At 41.8% G+C, this 20,825-nt stretch overlaps 1 protein-coding gene across 1 annotated transcript in view; it reads right to left on the minus strand.

Annotated features, from left to right (window-relative positions):
* LOC308139239 (connector enhancer of kinase suppressor of ras 2-like) overlaps window positions 1-20,825 on the minus strand; it is a gene marked incomplete at its 5' end in the record, with an annotated part of 30,271 nt that overhangs the window by 5,786 nt on the left and 3,660 nt on the right. The window contains 17 exons of the mRNA XM_080508603.1: window positions 1,109-1,176; window positions 1,390-1,461; window positions 3,082-3,155; window positions 3,254-3,432; window positions 3,551-3,599; window positions 3,668-3,867; window positions 4,752-4,841; window positions 5,021-5,223; window positions 6,080-6,213; window positions 7,694-7,840; window positions 11,116-11,184; window positions 11,292-11,351; window positions 14,506-14,625; window positions 14,721-14,762; window positions 15,814-15,919; window positions 17,371-17,573; window positions 19,422-19,585. Coding sequence (XP_080364729.1) covers window positions 1,109-1,176; window positions 1,390-1,461; window positions 3,082-3,155; window positions 3,254-3,432; window positions 3,551-3,599; window positions 3,668-3,867; window positions 4,752-4,841; window positions 5,021-5,223; window positions 6,080-6,213; window positions 7,694-7,840; window positions 11,116-11,184; window positions 11,292-11,351; window positions 14,506-14,625; window positions 14,721-14,762; window positions 15,814-15,919; window positions 17,371-17,573; window positions 19,422-19,585 — 1,980 coding nt within the window. The remainder of the gene's footprint in view (window positions 1-1,108; window positions 1,177-1,389; window positions 1,462-3,081; window positions 3,156-3,253; window positions 3,433-3,550; window positions 3,600-3,667; window positions 3,868-4,751; window positions 4,842-5,020; window positions 5,224-6,079; window positions 6,214-7,693; window positions 7,841-11,115; window positions 11,185-11,291; window positions 11,352-14,505; window positions 14,626-14,720; window positions 14,763-15,813; window positions 15,920-17,370; window positions 17,574-19,421; window positions 19,586-20,825) is intronic.

Raw genomic sequence — 20,825 nt, forward strand, 5'->3', positions numbered from 1 at the left:
TCTACAGCACGTAGACATGAATATGTTTCAAAGATAAAACACATGAAATATTTACCAGTACACACCTGAAATGATGTCAACTCAATAACACCTGAGGAGTTATCGAGTGTTTCTATCCAGACATCAATTACATATTTGCAACATTTGTGGCAGATCTCATCATGACGTTGTCTAAAGGTTAAGAATCCAGAACTCTAAATGTAACTGATTTCCAAGGGCCTCCCAACAGAAATCTCACTTTTATTGTTAAAAACTAACATGGCTCTGACAATAGTTTTCTGGTTCTTATTAGAGATTTGTGCAGATTTTGAAGTTGCGCTTTTGATGGAGTTGGTTACTTTTACAATTGTGTAGTATATTTTGAATCTACAAATTGCCCAAAATAATATTCAAACACTCAAAAAAGTAGTGGAGAAAAAGGATTGACAGCTTTGATTTACTCGGATATTAACGTATATTTATGCGAACTGTTTTGATCAGCCTGCTGTGGAAGTAGCTTAAATGCTGTATAAAAAAAATATATATATTTTAAATTATTTCTCTCGTTATTTCTTTATTATATTTAAGTTAATTCAGAAGATGGGACATTTTGACCAGAGGGGAGATCCCTCCACCCTCTGCAGCAATCCTATTCTGCTTTCAGGTCACAGATCTCTTGAGAGAGACAGACGCAAACAGATTTCTCCGGGTCTTGAAGAGTTAATCTAAGACAGATTGCTAATTCACTCGTCATATTAAAGAATCCATCATGCTCATAGGTCGATCTCATCTGAAGGGTCGGGGTGTAAATCAACTGACGTGCAGCACTGAGCTGCCTGTGTCCGCTATCTATATGAGGAAGCTGGAAAATGACTGCTGTGAACCTGTGATGGCAAAATAGAACATTGCCAAGTGAAGACTGGGCAAAACAATTCCACACATTTGTTTTAACGTCCAAATATGTGCATCAAAATGTTTCTTCAGTTTGAAAGTAACGGCATGATGTCCCTCTTACATAAGTTTTGCATACAGCTCAATAGCTGGTCAATACCAGTAACAGATGCAGATTCTTTTGGGGGTTTTTTTTGTTTTTTTTACACCACCATGAACAGATTGTGACTAATCTCACCTTGGTCCTGGCGCATTTTCTCCTGCTCTGAGTAGCCCGCCACTGCCATACTAAGACGACTCAGCCACCTGCGGGGGAGAATAACAGTCATGACGCACAGCAGTTCCACATCCGACGAAACACTGTGTGCAACAGTGTGTGTGTGTGTGTGACTGAGTGAGTGGGAAGTCCAGCAATCCAGTTGGTGGGGGGGGGTGGATTCAATCTCCGGACAGTAGGGGGGGTTTAAATGTGGGAATGGGGGAGTTTATAGCGTGGCTATCAAAGCCGCATTAACTCACCGGGACATGTCGTCTACATTTTCTGCAGCAAAGTAGAAGGTCTTTATCTTGGGATGGCAAGCCTTGAAAGCACTGAAAAGAAACCGATTTAATCATATGTGAGCGTGAGAACAGGGACGTATAGCGTAGATTAACATATGAATACAGGAGACTGTCAAGACAAACTGACAAGCGGTTATAAATGCAGCACACTGTGGCACAAAAACTGTTTGCATTGAGAGATGCATTGCTCCTATTCTGCAAATTATATGTTTTCGTCAAACCTGAGCCCATCAGTCTGTCATCAGAGTCCTCAACATAAAAGAAACTCCACAATTATCACAATTATAAAGCACAATACCTCAAAAACATTTTTAATACACCGTGAACTCAACAAGATGTCAGTGCATTAAATGTCGTATTCAGTTTTGCTCTGTGAGTTCACAATAGCCCAGGATATTAACGCGATGACTATTTTAAACTATCAAGACTGTTAAGACATGCTAAGTTATTTTTCCAGAATTAAACCATCCATCAATCCATCATCTGTACAGCTTTATCCAGTTTGGGATTGTGGCACAATAGGCAAAAGGCAGCATACAACCTCGACATTTTGCTAATACATCCAAATATTAATTTAAAACTAAATGCATACAGATTTTCCACTAGATTAAGTTAATAAAAAAACAACAAACAAAAAAAATAACAAGTAAATATTAAATTCCATTATGAAAAAAACAAACATCTTTTGGCTTTCAATCCACTGTGATATAGCAACAGAAGTTAATTATCCTGTTCTCACCCCATTCCGTCACTGCATCGTCTAATAATTAGTGTTAAGCTACTGTTCAGTGATTAAGCTAGAAAACATGAATCTTCTTATTGTCTAGTTTCATGTGTTATGTTTTCCTGCACTCCTTATCTTTAAACCTTCCCTTAAATGGAGCCTGTGCTCATCGTCCCACTTATCATCTGTGTTAAACCCTCCTGGCTTATCACTGTCGAGTTACGTACATCCCTCTCTGCAGAAATCACCCCAGGGACAAAAACAACAGCAACACAGTGGTCTGAGAATTAATTATTATATTGCACATGAGATATTATGTAAACACTCTCTTTTGTTATAATATTGGTTTATGGAGGTTTAAGAGATTTATTTCCTGACAATGTTGCACTTGGTGACACATCAGTTATTCAGTATTCATTTATTTGCCCACCTGCTGCTTTGGCGGCTTAGGCTTTGTTTTTTAATGCCGATTTCAGGTTTCAAGTGTTATTTTTGAGAAAATCAGATTGTTTGTTCCACTGTCAGAATGGTAAAAGCCCCATGGTTTATGAGTGCGAATCATTTGAACGTCAGTAAAATTGTGCTGTTTGCTTGGTTTGATATTGTAGTGTTGATCATGTCTGCTTTACACGCAGGAGGTCCTGGGTTCGATCCCCAGTGGAACCACTGATTGGAGGCGGGTGGCTATGACTGGTTTACTCTATAAGTATAACTTCTCCAGTTATGTCCCACAGTGCAAAAATATGTGTGTTAAGTGTTTGAATAGCTTGTCTGTACAAATGTGAGAGAATGTGTGATTGTCCTATAATGGACTGGTGATCTCTCCAGAGTTTACCCTCCCTTCACCCAGTCAACTGGGATTAGTTCACTTATAGATGATGGACGGATGGAAAGATAGCTATTCTAATTACAATATTACAACTTACAACTTCCTTCTGCATTCAGTGGCACGATCGATCTTGAACTCTGGGAGGCTGACAAAACCCTCTGCCTTTTCATCCTGAGGTGAGCAGAAGCAGAGACAAATCATAACTCCAGTTAAGAGATAAAATCTTTCTGGTGCCGGTTTCTCTTTTCACAGAAATCACTGCTGCTCACCTCTTCATTCATGTACCAGTACAGGCACGTGTCTTTCAGGATGAACCAATATTTCTTCCACTTCTGTGAAAAATAGGTTTTTGCATCCTTCTTCTTCCACAGCCAGCCCTGACAGTCGCCCTGACCCAGGTCCCGGCAGGAAATCCGCCGCTTGCTGATTGCAGACAGAGGACTTCCACCTGCAGGCACCAGCAGGGGAGCCGGGCATTGGAGGGGAGGTCAAAAAACCTCTTGAAACACCTGCTTGTATTCGATGTGAGCACTTTCAGTGGAATTCCCCAAAATGAATGATCCTACCTTTGCTCTTCTTTTTTGATCTTGACAGTAGTGAAGATCGCTCAAAAACCTGCAAGTAAAAAAAATGTCTTAATAGGGACATGGACGACTTTAAAGGCTGACAAAAGTGTTGCTTACGAGACTGACATGATAGAGGGATGCAGAGTCAGAGCTGGACGTGGACAGGGACACTTCCATCTGGAGGGCAGGGACGAGTGTGTAGTGGGTGGGGCTGCCTCCCCGGTCAGCCTTCCTCCTGTTCTGACTCAGGCTGCGGCCCAGCAGGAAGTCTTCCCCGGGGGGCTTGTCTTCACTTGCAAACCGCAGCAGTGAATTCTCTGCACGGACACAGCAGCAGCAAGCGCAGCAATGAACGCAAAATGTAGATTTATTTGTACAACACCTTTGAAAATGTGTATTAAAAAACTGAAATTGTGCTGTCTGTGCTTCATGCAGTGCGGTTGACACCCTGTTAGCAACATAAATCTGCATTTACCATCTTTAATCTCATTTTCTTTTACAAACATGAATCGACTATCGGTGTTATGTATGGAACATCCAGCCATCTGTGATCAGTGGAAGATGACATTTCAAAAGGCTCCTACTGCAAAAAGCACTGTAAAATCTACAGAAGAAGTCGTCAGGAAGCCCTTAAAAACTTCCAAATACTGTCTCTCGGAGATAAATATAGCACCATCACTTTTTCTGAAAAGCCCAAAGGAGCAGCACATCACAAACGTCCCCAGAGGAAACAAACACATCACTCACAAGTCTTTCTTTGAGACTCAAATACAGAGATTTCAGTCTCCTCCCACTCCTTTTACCACCTATCTCAACAGCCACCAACAAAATGTGAAAATCTCAGGTCACCGTTGCACAGTGTTGCTCGTGTTGTCAAAAGTACACCGTTGCTCCGGCAACGGCGTACTTTTTATAACCAAACATGGAGAAGCGGCGGCGGCGAGAGCGAGGGAGAGAAACGTGGAACCAGGGATGAAGGGATGGGGGCAGTCGGTAGATTATGAATATATGGAGGAGATAGAAGCAGGGGCTGATATCGAGCATGTTATCAGGTTTGACAGGGCAGCTCATCCTTGTACTTCATGGCTCTAAGATGGGAGACGGTGAGGATATTATAAGATATCCACCCACTCACCAGGGCTGCCTCTGTCTCTTTCTTCCTCCCTTTCTTTTTCTCTCTATCCCACCACTTCCCACTTACCTCTCCTGCTCTCTCTCTTCAGCTTGGCCAGGTCTTCGTTGTCTCCCACCCAGTTGTATTCCACTGGCATGGAGATGGGCCTGAGCCTGCCTGGAGGAAAGAGGCACGTGGATCGACAATATTACACAGCTGCCCACACACACACACACACACACACGCTCACATCAAACAGCTGCAGATATATGAAAAACACCCCAAAACGTATAGACGTCACGTTGACTCTGAATTCTTGGCTCTAACAATTACAGCAGCATATCGTCAGACCTTACCATAGGTAGGAGTGCTCCCCCGGCGGACCGATGACACCTCTTGGTTCTGGTCGTACTCGTAACAGTAGAGTATAGCATCCTCCTCCACCAGAGGAAATCGCCTCCGACACTCCTGGTCGAGGTACGAGTTTGGAGACTCAGATCCCTCAGCGACATGCACCTCCGATTGAGGATCGTCCTCTGGCAGATTTCCCTTGTCATCTCTTTGGTAACAGAATACGATTCTCATGTCAGTGAAGGTTTGGACTTGACGGAAATGATAAAGCAATGAAAACACATCAGCAGCTTTTTTTCCCCCGACCATTTACAGTCACCATTTCTTATATAAGTGTATTGTGGGATTTCAAAGGTATGACAAACAAGGTCAGTGTAAAATTTGTGTTTGACAGATTATTTCTGTTTTCATTTGCAGAGAAGATTTATCAAATATTTCATGTGATCAATCTAATTGGTTTATTTTTTAGCGTAATGTATGTTTATATTTCTATAAATTCTCAAGTAGGAAATTACACAATGTGTTTATTCATACATTTCTTAAATGTGGACAAATGTTAATGATAGGGAAAGTTTGGTCTGAATGATGTGTAATTTGCAGTCTGAGTTTCAAGGATGACCCATGTCAGCACTTTTGGAACCGCTGTGCTACTTTTGGTGTCCTTCAATTCGGGCTCAAAACAATTCAGCCTTTAAGAAGACGCTGCCTAACGTCATATACAGACAAACTCCTGGATAATCATGCAAAGCTTGAACTGTGACACTGTCTCTTCTTGCAAGAATAATGTAATAAAATTGTCTTCAACCTTTCAAATCACTCTCAGTCTGATCCCTGTGTATTCTGTCTCTCTGATATTTATTGTACAAGGAAATTCTCCTGACAGTTAATCACCGTAAGGATTCCCCATGTATCAAGGGGCATGACAGAAAAAAGTGGTAAACCACACATGAAGCTTTTGAAGCTCCATAGTGCCACCGGTGGACAAAAACTCAGCAGGATACCTTTTATATTTGGTAAATGAAGCACGTGTGACCTTTGTGAGTCTCGTGTGTATATGTTGTCACCTGGGGGTGTAGGGCTCCGCTGGAGGAGGGGGGATGAAGAGGTCCTGGAGGGCGCAGCTACTCCGCCTGGATGGAGTGCTTAAAGTGCTGGTGGGCGTAGCGACGCTGCTGCTGGGGCTCTGAGGGAAGATTGGCTGTGTGTAAGTGAGTGTATGTGGATGTGTGAGCATGTGTGAAAGACAGAGAGACAGGCAGACAGAGAGGAAGAGAGGGAGAGAGAGAAACAGTTACAGGGTTTGACACAATGAAAATTGGGAGTTCACAGCAGTTTAGTCAGTCAGGGAACGCTCGTTCCATCCAAACTGCGGCGCCGGGCATCTCAACCGTGAAATGAGCAGTGTACTGTACGCTTCTGATGCTCCAGTTCTAACTGGTGCAAAGAGGAGGAAAAGGTTGGAGTACCGGACCAGTCATCCCTCGCGCTAAGGTCAAGGAAATCTTTACACAGCTAATATTGTCTATTTAACGCTGCTCCCTGATTTAGTTAGGATAGTTTAAACAATAAGCACATACCTAATATAGTTTTACTGACAATCCACTCATATACTTACACTTACTGTGTTTAAAGAAGGATCTTCCAAGGACATTAACTCGATTGAATGGTCAGATTGATGTAATCCAAGCACAAGATACATGTTTTGCAGTGATAGAACGTGAACTTCCAAAGCAGCTTTTTTCAAAAACAGAATACTAATTAGTCATAAAGTATGCTAATACGATGCGTAACTCACAGCAGACCAGCGTCAGAGATTTATTGGTGAATGCTCTGTGTGCTGCATCATAACACTGAGATGACGGGCAGAGTTTCTGCTCCACTTCAGTCGCACAATGCCCTTTACAGTTACTTAAGAGCCTGTCGGGACACTCTTAATTTTAGTCACATATTAGAAGAGAAAACATTACACTTTCTACATTCTCCCCGCTCGCTCTCATCTATTTCTAAAAGTGGCAGCAGGAGAGCAGATTCGATTTAGGTGAAAAAGAAGAATGAGAGGACATGAAGGGAGAGGAGGCTGAGCGGGACTGCGCTTCTGGGCCTCAGGGGGAGAAAACATTTTCTCTGGAATGGGACTCAAAGAAAGGCTGGACTACTTTAATACACATCCCCTCTCATTTCCACCCGTGCTGGCTCATGCACACGATCCTAATAATGTAATAGGTTTGGCTGAAGTAGGACAACAGATGCCACTTAGGGCTAAAATGTTAGCTTTTGAATGAATGACGCTGGAACCTTCAGGCAATTGGGTACAAGGTTAACTGAAGAATTTAGCATTTAAAAGCTGTATTGTAAACTTTTTGAATAATTTGTATAAGTGCAGAGGTAAAGTTGCAAGCAAAAAATAAGTGGTAACAGTAAAATCTCTACCAATACACATCACGTCGCAATCTCAAATAAAGTCCACAAATGTCAGTTTCCTTTCTTGCCTATGTTAGTTTTAGCTATATGAAGTTTATTGAAGATTTTGGTGTGGAGCGTCCTCAACCTGTGTAGTCTTATTTGCCATGCAATTCAGGGCAAGGGTACAGAGATAGGCACATACAAATAACACGTATATTTACACAGAAACAGGGATGAATCAACATGTCTATGGAGCATGAAAGCAGTCATCATACTTGCAGAGCTAATGGTTTCCATCTCATGTTTTTGAGCAGAGCAGGGGTTGATGTGAGCGTGCTCTGTGGGCGTTTCTTAAGTGTCAGGGTGACACCAGCAGGGTCCCCGCGCAACAAATTCACCAGGTTCTTCAGCTGCCAGCCCACCTTGCAAACGAGAACAGCACGATAAGGGTTTCCTGAACACACACAGGCATCTATCATGACTGCACAAACAACAGGCTGTGATTTCGGACCAAAAATGCATTAAGAGGCCAGGGCTAAATTATCTCTGCTTGATTCAAGTTTGTACGGATTTCAAAAAAAAATTCTGGGTGTTGTAAATGTGATTTTGATAACACTGGGGATTCTTATGTTTGACAACTGCAGCGCAGCCTGCCGTCTTTGAGATTTATGTTGATGAGAATGTTAAATGCAAAGTTGGATGCCCCGGGGTATCTCCTACACCTCCTGTCGTGTGGTGGTGAGGCCTGATGATGTATGTTGTGAACAGCTGCATGCCTTGTAAATACTCTTTAACCCAGTTTTAATGACATTTGGCAAAAAAATAAATAAATATCCCGCCCAGAGAAACACTGTCTGCTGCTGCACCAGATATGCCAGGTCCAGTTTGTGGGAGAAAGCTCCATCCGAGCCTGGCTGATTGCACTGGATTTCACCACATACAGTGCGTCCAGAGTATGCCAGGAAATCTGAGAACGGGGGCATTTCTCAGGCTCTGACCTAGCAATCACTTTGTTCCTTCCGAAGCCATTTTTCACCTTGACAGCCACAACACAGAAATCTTTCTTAAAGAAAAAACCCATTAAAGAGACAGACTGAAACATTTTCCATTCCAAGCCTGCTTTATTCTATGATCAAAAAAAAAAAAAAAACTGTGGTTTTCTGTGTCTGACCTTAAAAATGTGTCTATTTAAGAGTAGATTCCTAATTTTCAGCAAATAAGTGTTTCCTAGAAAAGTATCAGTTCAATGGTTCATCTTCCTTCGAGGCATCAAGTATTTCTTATAAATTCAAATGTTCCCCAATTAGTCATTCCCGCACTAATGTACCCCGCCATTACTTATGAGCATATCTGACAATGTCAAACCCCAGTATTCAAAACCACAAAAATAATCTCTGAATTTGCTTATTGCCATATTTATATATGTTTTCAAAGCCTATCTTGATGTAGCGCTCGCCAGTCCTGAATTTTGCTTAACTCGTGTGCCCCTGGCGTTGTCCCCGTCGCTCTCGCAGCGCAAAAGATGCTCTTAGCCACTGAACTTTGTTCTGTGTCTCAGTGGCGGAGGACTCCCACCTGCCTCAATTATAAATCCCTGAACCGTTGCAAGCATGTCTTTTTATTCCCCTGGTCGTGTTCTTCAAAACCTTGAGGTTCGACTGAATTCATTTTTCCTTCCTCGACCCTTCAGAGCTTCTCTTAGCGCTCGGTTGTCTCGTATCTTCAAGGAGATGCCGCTGCTAATCTGGGGCACGACGGACACATTCAGTTCAATGCAGCTTCTCCAAAGGTTCTCTCAGATCCCCTGAGGGGACGCTCATAAACAACTGACCATCACTGCTTTGCAGGAGACTGAAAGCCACAGTAAATTAAATGTATTAACACCAGCACTCAAGCTTGTCATGCCACTCTTTATGAGTGACAGTGCAGTTTTGGATCAACAGACACGTCAACTGTGTTTACATATTGCCATCGCCTACTTAAGCTGTCAAACTCACTCAGCTGCTGCTCACTCAGCGAGAACCACAGCAGGATGTCTCTCTTTCACAGCTACATCCTCTGCATCCATCTGAGAACACCTGTGTCCCACTTCTTCACCACACATGAACATTATGCATCAAAGGAGCAACATCCTGTGCTTGAAACACTTTAACTAATTCCCTTCCATGTTCGTCCAAATTAAATTTGCCACGCAGTGGTGAAGCACGCATGCTGCAAATCGAAAAGATCCTACTGTGACTGCAGGCTCAGAGCCCTTCTTTGTGGAGTTTGCATGTTTCCCTGTTCGTGCAGCGGATTTCCCTCTGTGCTACAACATCCTAAGGCATGTCTGTCAGGTTAACTGGTCTTTCTGAATCACATATTGGCAGGTACAGTACATGTGAGTTGCCAGAAATGGCTATAGCGTGGTCCTCAAAGAGGGATAAATAAAATTACAAAACATTTGTGTCACATTACACTGAGCTAAATGCAAACTGATTAAAAATGTTGTTTTTTTTAACTAACCACATACTTTGAGAAGCTGAAGCAAATCACACTGTAAGGTCACCAGTAAAACTTGGAGCACAAATTACAGGTCTGGTCCATTCAAACTTTTCAGAAGATCATTAATTAGCCCACTGTGACAGGCTAAAATATCTGCCCTGAGCAGGTCTGTTTGCATCCCGCGTGTTTCTTTTGGTTCCCCGTGAGCAGTTTGCACTGACACCTCTATGCTCTCACTTTGGCAGCCTTTAAGCTAAGTACGCCTCGGTGAAATGAAAGAGCCTTGACACCCAAATCAACTGTGCACTTCAACTATTTCTCCATAAAAATGGCTGCATTCAGTGGGTGAGTTGACTGACTGAAATGAACCTGACTGGAACCGTGTAATTATCATATGTCTTGCTGTTGCACACACAAGTGGCAATTATTTTAAACAATGGGGGCTATATTTAAATGCTGCACCACCGGAGGATTTTTCCTTTCATTCCTGCTGAATTTATTCTATGCTGTGTACACTTCTGCAACAGGCCTTTTGAGTAGTTATGTCTGACTGAGGAAAAACAGCGGACGGACAATTATTGTGGCTAGTTAGTGTCTAGGCTGAAGGCAAACACAATTGATAATGATGAGAGGTCATCAGACACCTATATTCATATGAGAATAATGAATCGCAGCGCTCCCAGGAGCCCGGATAAAGAACTTAATGACTTGTCGTTTATGATGCTTCCCCCCTTTGCATTTCGCTGTCAACTACAATAAATACAATGCAATCTGCAAATAATGTCGACACCGAGACAGAAATCCAGCTGACTTTAGAAGCCACCACTCGATCTGCTTTCAATAGGCCATTCAACTAATAGGCTGGACAACAAATCCATCCCTAGTAACATTTCCAAGTCCTCAAATACTGCCTACACGAGACAACTACAGCCAGCTATTCTTGCCACAGCAAGCCAGACAAGCTTGCTGTGGATGTGCTGAGCTACAGATGTGCATATACATGAATGCATATACATTCACACAATACACACATTCTGTGGCAGGGGTCTCTTTGTGTACAAAACAAGTATGAAGGATTTAAACAGACATTTGCATAAACAATCTGAAAATGCAAATGAAAATGCACATAGAAATCATAAATATGCAAATTGAGACAGTGAACAAGGAAAACACACAAAATAAACAAAAGGGGTGGGGGGGGGCATGGTCTTACCACCGTCTGATGATTAACCTGAATGACTTCATCTCCGGCATGGATCTTCTTACAACGGTCAGCAAGAGACTGAAGAGAGATGGAGATTGCTGTGATATATCTGTAAGTGGCACACCGCAGCTGACAAATGACACTGCAAGGGAATGAAGGGTGAACACAAGGAGGCTCATACTTACTCCTTCAGTGGTTCCAGTGATTACGTGCAAACCGTCATATGTTGATTTGATATACATGCCCTGTGGAAGAACAAGGGAAAAATCAGTTATTACAATTAAAGAACATTTTCATATTCGCGACGCAGCACAATCTAACAGCATCTCAGTTCAGTCACACAGTCCTTCGCAGGACAGATCGAAGTCATTTCATATTGCAGTAACAAATCAAAATTTTTTTGCCAATCACTAACAAATGCAAAAAAAAAAAAATTGAGAGATTTAATCTGCTTGCAGTGCTAACTGAATGGAAATCTGGATTTATCTCAATTATGCTCAGTTTTGTCAGGGACAAATTTTAATAGAGCAGAGAGGAGTCATAAATTATCACATGAGTGTGGTGACACAGTCTGAATTCATCTTACGAAATGAGTCCCGCACAAGAGTCCCTCCGAGCAGAGGGAATCAAACATGGAGGATTAGTTAACTCAAAATACAGTTTTGTTGCAAAAAAACAAAAACAAACAAAAAAAACAAACAAAATGCTACAACTCAAAGATTTGAGCGGTAAATGCAGTACAAACAGACAGATATGCATGAGTACTCGCATAATACTGTCTCTCGAACACACGTGCACACACGCACGCTTGCGCTTGCACACACACACACACACACACACACACACACACACACACACACACACACACACACACACACACACACACACACACACACACACACACACACACACACACACACACACACACACACACACACACACACACGGAAGCAGCACGCCAGTCTTCAAGATGAGAGGAAGGTTTATTTTTAGGCCACTTGGCCCACTGTTGTGTTCAGGTTTTACTGAACGGATGAGAGAACTTCCATTGCCCATTGCTCACATTTGCGTGGGGGGTGGGGCTCTTATTGTGGCCCCTGGCAGGGAGCGTGTGCTTGAGAGTAGGTCAGTGCAAAGATGGGAGTCCAGAAAACTCCTAATGGGTGCTCAGTGGAAGCATTGAATTATTTTGTGCAACTCCACCATTATCTTCACTTGTCCTCCAAATAAACCCACATAGACATTTGTCAGCTCTTGTTTTGCAGTTTGCACATTTCTATTGTTTCTATTTCATCTAATCCAACAAGGCAAATATTTGGTCTTCATGTTGCATCTCATCAGCTGACTCACATGCCCACTAGCTCGGCAAAACCCAGTTTTGGGAAAGCGGCACTGAGTTCAATTAGGAGCTTAATGATCTACTGAAAGATGCTTTTTGCGAGAAAATGTGAACTCACAACACAACTGATGTTTACAGTGCCTTTAAAAAAAAAAAGAATTATACAATATACTTGATTCTGTGGACGATGAATGAATTGACCCCAAGAAACATGGCTGCTGTAGAGTGATGCTTCAGTTGAGTAACACCGAGATTCTCTACAGCCTGGAGCTCCTTGAAAGAAACTCAATTTATCTACTCCATGCTGTGGGTTTAAGGCTGAAATGTCAGGCGTCTGCAATACAACCACAATTATTTCCAAGCTGAAGGAGCAAACATTTTTTTTTTTTTAGTATTTCAATTCAACTCTTTAGGGGAAATAGCCTGAGTATTTTAAAAACACATGAAGGAATGTGGTGTTTGAGTTAGACAAGTGTTGTTTCTTCAAGCTTTCGGCACCGCTGGAAAAAGTAGATCAGGCGGAGTGAGTACTGTGTGAATTGAATGAAGAGAAAAAAACACACACACACACACACGATATCGAGCAGTGAGACACGCTGCAGTATAAATTCACACATGCCAATCTGAGTCACAGAACATATGGTGTCATGGCTCTTGTTACAATTTGGTAATTAGTAGTTGTTGCCATCACTAAGTGGTGTTAGAAATTGTACTTTAGTTTGTGGGGTGCGGGGGGGGGGTGGGGGGGGGGGGGGGGGGGGGGCGTTATCCTGTGTTCATTTCATCAAACCTGGAAAACAGTTTAACATCCTGATAGTTTAAGTGGATGGAGGCATTTTCAAGTTTCAAGTGTACAGGTTGTTGGTCTGGTTTGGAGTCCGGCGCCTGTAAGATGAGAACAGGTACTGGTACTTCATTATTGGAGGCTCCCGAGTTTCTATATGTAGAATCAGAGGCAGAGGTTTCAGGTATCAGGTTTTGCTCTATTGTGGAACAAGCTCTGAATTTCTCAAACTGTCTCCCTTTAAGATCGGGTTTAAAATCTCATTATTTTATAAAGCTCAGAGTTACGACTGATGCAGGCCACCACGGACTGCTCTCTCCTTTTCTCTTCTCATCCTTCCCAGTCATCCAGTTTCTGTCTCTGCTCTGTGTGGATTAGTTTGCTGTCTGATGTCAGCTTGTTTGTTGTTCTCTGTCCTTCCCTGCTCGGTCTCACTATCCCCCGACCCCAACTTGTCCGAGCAGAAAGTCACACGGGTGACTCGTGGGAAGTATTGTTGTCTTGTTTTCTTTCAAATGTTTAGAAGAAATTGGGCACATAATTTAGTTTTACATGTAAATGTCCCGTACAATTCAGAAAAACAGCACAGTATTTTTGTTTATCATATAAAGTTATCTCATAAGTTCAGGAAATAAATGAGCTACCAAAATGATCAATTATTAGAACACTGGGGCCGAACATTAAACACACGCCAGGTTCTAAAATTGATTTTACCATAACTTCTCTTTAATTGGACTGCTGTCGATAGCAACTGACCACTGAAACACCCCCTCAGTGTTAGACAATATCAAAATTGTTTGAATCCTTGTGTGCTTGAACCTTTTGTTCCTGGATTTCGTTCACTTGCCGTCCCATACACTCCTATTACACCCATATACACCTACTAACATGTGTTTTTCTGTGGTTTTGAACTTTCCCCTGTTCATGTTTCTGTCAGTCTGGATGACCGACATGTTGGCTGCCTTGGACTTCTGTGTACCAAACTCTTACTGCCTCACCCCAATAAACTGCTTCAACCTCTCCTGACTCATCTGTTTGGGTGCTCTGCTTGTGCCCTGACCCTTCCATTCCTGCCATCCTGACAATTTCAAAAAGCACCGGCTCCTCAAAGCTCTTACCCTCCAACGTTTTGCAGTTGATTTCTAGTCATTTTTACTTTTTCTGCCACATTATGCTAATTACGACTTTCATATGTGCAAAGAGTGGAGCCGCAGAAACGCAGAGCGTATAATAGCACACCTTTGTAAGATGACTACTGTAAGCGGGATCGTCTTACCAAGCCTTCGGTGGATTTAATGTTGGCGAGCTGCACGACCTCCAAATGTGCGGACTGGGACACCATGGGATCCGAAGAGAGATTGATAATGTGGTCGCACACTCCAGACAGGGTTTTACACTATAGAGGGCACATTAGGGATGAAAACAGGCTGTAATTGTGTGCACGAAACTTCACGCTGTTTTCACTTTTAGGGAATCAAGTCAGCAACTCACCACATGCAGTATCTTGTTTTCTGTTTCGTACACAGAGCAGTCCTGGGAAACATTGAGAGAGAGCACTGTTACCTCAGGAGAATTTGTCAAAATGGAGTTATTATTGGCGTTTCTGCTGTAGGTGGATGTAAGCAAAAAAAAAAAAAATCCGAGCAGCTTGGCACCTATAACCCCCCAACACTCCCACACAGGCATGCACAAACACAAAACAAATGAATCACCACTGCGGAGGCATGTCTCTCTCTGTCTCTCTCTCCCTCTCTCTCTTTAGTGCTGCCAGTCTTCCTCTCTCTCAGCCTTCAACTCTTTGCCTTTCACCCTGTTTCACTCCCACCTCTCATTTTTTTTTTTCTCACTTTAAATTTTCTCTCACCTCCATATAAACATGATGCTCCACAGAGACTAAAAGCTATTAAGTATCACTTCTCTCATTATTTAGTGATCTTTCAGAGTCACACAGAACGGACTGTCGCCATTACCAAGCGAGAACAACTATCCTGACGACAGAATCAGATATGTGATAAGCTATAAGCATTTGATTTAACGTATAGTGTCCTCAGCTTTCTAGGTATCTTCATATGCGTTCAAACTATGATTACATCCAGTTTTATCTTTACCGCGAATAATTATTGGAAAGGTAAGACCAAGTCGTTAGGTCTTCAGCCCGCATTCAATACTACATCTCTATACTTTGCTTTATATTTAGAATAAAATCGACTGTTATCCGACGACTGCTATTCAATGAACTCTGCATACACAGAGTGCAGTTTCCTAAATCAATGCAGTAACCACGTGAAGTGAATAAAGTCCCTTGCAAACATATCCAGATAAAATGTACACATTATAAGACAAAATCAGTCATCAGTCATACATTTTAAATGTGCTTGTACTGCATTGATGATGGTATCCTCTGCTGAGCTCTTTTGTTCTGTATGAGATGCAGTATATTAACAATATTCTTTTCAAATTTGCACCGAATATGAATTCCTCATTAGAAACAATTGCATTGCTGTGTATTTTGCACTGCCCTCCAATGTCAGCCTTCTCGCGTTTTAAGGACGACTTCAAATTCCCTTGGACTCGAGTTGCATACCTGTTGTACAATTGTAGTGAGCTCAAGACACAGCTGGATGACATTGTTTCGTGTCACGGAGTAATCTGCCACTGCAGCGAAAGGAGACCTGAAAAAAAAGGAGCATCTGGAATGAACCATTAGATCATTCTTCATTTGAGACTGAATCACTGGTCAATTTGTGGCATAATCTCCAATCTCACACAGTCATGTTGTGCAGTACACACACACACACACACACACACACACACACACACACACACACACACACACACACACACACACACACACACACACACACACACACACACACACACACACACACACACACACACACACACACACACACACACAAAATACACATATTAAATGTATCATCCAACGATATCCGTGCTTCTCATCCACATTTGTTCTCAAAACCAATTAAAGCATTTTTTTTGCACTTTACACTTTAGAAATACATTCTATATCCCTGAGAAATGTGATTAAAATACCTGCTCCTTCTAATCCAATTAAAGTTTGTGTTACAATGCAACAACAGTTGTATTTAAATACAAATTTCCAGTATTTTTTTTTTTTTTACCTCTGCAAAAACAACAGGATTTATTTCCATATTTGATGTACATTCATCTAAAATGAAGACTCTATAGTAAATCTTCTGGCAGAAATAATCCTAAAACATCAACACATAACCATGAAAACATCTCCATTCATATTTTGTGGACATGCTGTCAGGAAATTCGATCTCTGTTTTTGTTTGGTTATTTTTCTAATTGTCAATCACATTCACATATTTTGTCTTATTGAATCAACAATAACGCATTTCAAAAAGAGATGATTAAAAACAAACAAATGACTAAATCTGAATTAGACTAGAAGCTGTAAATAAAGTGATTCACTCGGGAAACAGAAAAAGATATTCACTTTCTTATTTCTGTTGAATGTTGTCTGCTTTGAACTTCCAGATTCATCAAACATATCCAGGCGTGGGCGTGCGCACACATGCACGCACACGCACACGCACACACAGACACACACACACACACACACACAAACACACACACACAGGCACGATCCTTCAGAGAAGCAAGGGATAAAGCGCCATATAAATAGACTTGCAGTGTCTTTTTGGCCACCCTGTCAAAATCGACTTATATAAGGCCTTTACTCATCTTTTCTTGTTAGCCGATTGGTCATGGGTTCTATACCAAACAAAGGCTAAAAGAAATACTAGAAGCCTTGAAACATAATGCATGAACCAATGCATGATGCCAGATAAACAAGACTAACTCCTTTTTTTATGCATTCACTGAATTGCAAGATATTTTTAACAAATGCTAGAATAGAAATATCTATTTCTATAAAAGAAATGCAATGTTTCGACCTAAAATTGCATTTACACCATCATAGTGTCTCTAATGCTAAGGCTGGGGAATATATATATATATATATATATATATATATATATATATATATATATATATATATATACTGCACTTTAATGCAGTTTAATAGTCGTCTTCCAGTGTTTCTTTGGTCAAACTAATTACAGGTGGTGCACCTCTTTGCAACTCTCACCTGTCGAGCCATGCCAGCAGGCTTTTGGCTGCGGCGATGAGGTCCACCACTGAAGTAAGAAAGTCGTTGGGGAGCTTGCGTGTGGCTCGCCCATCATAATGGCCGCTGCGCCGCCGCCCTGCGATGAAGTTCTGCAAGTTCTTGGCAGACGCGTTGAGCTTATGAGAAAGTGTCTTCAGATTCTCGGTCTCCAGCCCATAATTCTAGGAGGAGAGAGGAAAGCAAATTCACCATGTTTGACCAGTTTGTCAGTGTTTGCTCTGATTGTGATGCTCTCAATCTGAGACTTTGTGCAGCATTTCCGGAGCCATTGTCGTTTTTCGACAGCAGACAAACGGCGGGTCCAGAGCACCGCGCTGCACAACAGACATGCTGTGCATATGACGAACATGCGAAAAACCAGCTGTCACTTTGCATGTGTGGGGACGGCAGAAGGCCTGTACACTGAGCTGCACATGCTGGCCTGTGGGCGTTTCTCACATCAGAATATCTTGGGAGGGGAGATCACAGCAGGAGGGCCACTAATCATATTTAATACAGCAGTGCCTGAGAGACTTAAAGCTAAATCCCAGTTACGTAAGAAGCTTTGGGGCCGGAGCAAGCCCCCCTGTGCTGCAACGCACGATGGGAGGACTTTAGATTCAGATTGCATCTGTGACCTCAGTGGACTAAATCTCCATCTAGTTTCTCCATAGCACTCCGGGGCGAACATACTCATTCTCAGCTCTCATCCACACTGTTCCTCATTAATTTCCACCTCATATTTTAATATATTTTCCCCTTCAATACTCATTCATTTTAACTGATTTTGGTTCAAGAGGAGCAAGTTGGTGTTTAATACTCGGCGTCATTAGACAGTTCAAATCTATAAAAACAAGAAAACTGTAACTGTGTGCTACAGGTGGATGACACAAACTTCAAAATACAGAGAAAGTAGTTTCTTCTTGACCTGTAAAGGAATTAATGATGCAGTTTCAGAGAAAATATCAAATGTGTAATAGCAAATATTGCCTTAAATTGGGTGTAACAGGTCTTCTTCAATTAGCATTTTTAAAGTCTACAAACCAAATGAACTATTTAAATGATCATACAAAGCAATCTAAAGATGAAATCATAAAGTACACGTAGTCAATTGTTTCAGAATGGATTACGTGAACTCTGAACTTTATCGTTAAATGAGCTGACAGAGATCCCATTTTTTTAATCCTTGTGATACTTATGGCCTCTTAAAAAGGGAAAGGTTTCGTTTCATTAAAAATTCTCATATTTTGAGAGACTGTGTTTCTGATTTCTATGACCTCAGAGCTAAATATAAATACCTTAAAAACCGTGTAAATGTTCATCGTTTTCCATTTTATTTTTCGATGCAGCAGCACAATGAGTTAATCATTGTAAAGAACAACACATTCAAAGACAAGAGCTTTACCTGGAACGACTCTCTTCTGGGAACAAAGCATGTTTGTTTTTTGTTTTCAACAAAATCATGTAATACTTTCTGAATCCAGTTCTTAACATTTTCAAACTCCTTAAGAAACCAACATGTAACATTGTTCCACAGTTTGCTCTGCTCGCACGAAGAGCCCCTGAGTGCAGAGGCTCCAGAGCACCGACCGGCTGTCATCAATTCTTGCACTGACACGTTGTAAATATCCAGGTAACGCAGGTCAGTGACTTGCACAAATAAGTGTTGCTAACTGAATAAATATACTACAACAGCACATCTGCCACATCAGCAGAACAGCAGTCAACCATGCTGACACGCACAAAACGCGCATCTCTGCGGCTCAGAGCGGAAATCACTTGAAGATGAGGCTGTAATCCATGACAGTTCTAATGATGGTGGTGAGATTTGACTGTGGAGGATAGTTTGGCCGGATTAGCAACTCTGCAAGATTCACTAAGTTTTTTTTAAAAGTTGAGACACACAGAAATGCTGCCCTCTTATGAAGTCCAGTGTGCGAAAAAGGTTCGACGAAGCATAGAAGATTCATCTGACTTCTCCGAGGTGCCGCAGCGCGGCGGGAGGAACGACGGGGGAAGCGTGGACTCACCAGAGCGCAGAGTAAATCCACGGCCTCCAGGATCAGCTCCTGGTGGCCAATTCTGGACACTCCCAGATCCTCCAGCTCCTGGTGGGTGATACGCAGTAGCTGGTCGCCTCCTACTTTCTCCTTCTCAAAGGTCTTGATGTACTGCTGCAGGCAGTCGTCCAGGCCTGAGGGAACCACACACAACAACCAGACAAACTTTCAGTACAGCTTGACGAGTTAAGAACTCATTTTGGAGGCAGCGTTGGATTTTTTTTTTTTTTTTTTCCAATTTACTTGCAAAGATTGTATTTGCATAAAGAACTTGATGTTTTTTCTTGCCAGAATATGCGCTGTAAAGCTCTAAAGTGTGAGCACAGGTTGCATGTTGCTGTGTTTAGGTGTGAAACAGCCTGTCAGACCAAAAAAAATGTGACACATCCCCCCCCCTCATCAACAGAGCAGAGGAGCATTTTCAGCTTCAAAGGAGGAAAAAAAAAAAAAAAAAAGCCTTCGGCTACAGAAAAAAAAGGCAACGTAGCTCAGCTGCTCTGCTTGTTTTAGATAATTCACCACTGTAGCAGGTGTGAAGTCTTTAGGAGAAGCCGTTAATGAGGAGCAGCAGACTGTAACAAACCGACTGATTCTGCACTTCCTGTCGGTATCAACATTTAATGCCTATCAAGACATTTCTGATAGGAAGCCCCAGCTATGAAGATGCTCTCATCCAGTCGTTTCGTCATCACAATTGCTCCATCTCAGTTTTTCCTGATTTTAATAAATCAAGCGAGGACACAGCGTTCACTCGCTGTCTAATATATCCCACCCACTAACAGCTGCCATGATAAAAAAGATAATAAGTGTTATTCACTTCAGTGATACAAGGAAGGAAAAAAGATGTGAACCAGCGACAGGGTCAAGGATGGCCGTGGCTTTTTGCGGAGGCCCCACCTTGTAATTTACAGCATTTAAATGAGTCTTGTTGAGTCCATGCGTTGACTTGTCCGGGCTTGTTTGGCCTTAAATAATATTAGACACGTGGTCATAATGTTATGTTGATGGCGAGTACATGAAATCCAGAATTAAATCTGAACACAGCAATGCTAAATATGCATCATATAACCATTTAGACAATAATGGAAACTGTTTTTGACACATAAAATCAAATGTTTTAAATCAAAATGTCATTTCTTTACTGGAGTGCAGGTTTGAAAGCTGAGCTCGTCCCTCGTGCTGTGAATTTTTCTGCCGATCAGATGATCTGAGCTATCGAGGTAGGCAGAAACAAAGTTTGCTCAGTAAACAAAGAACAAGTTAATGGGTGTTTCTGCATCAGCCTCCTTAGATTAAACAGCCTTATTACCTTCAGTTTAATTCACTTTCACACCAAGCAAACTCGTTGACAAACAGAAAACCTAATACTTTTGT

Source organism: Blennius ocellaris (genome assembly GCF_963422515.1).
Source record: "Blennius ocellaris genome assembly, chromosome: 14".
Taxonomy (NCBI): domain Eukaryota; kingdom Metazoa; phylum Chordata; class Actinopteri; order Blenniiformes; family Blenniidae; genus Blennius; species Blennius ocellaris.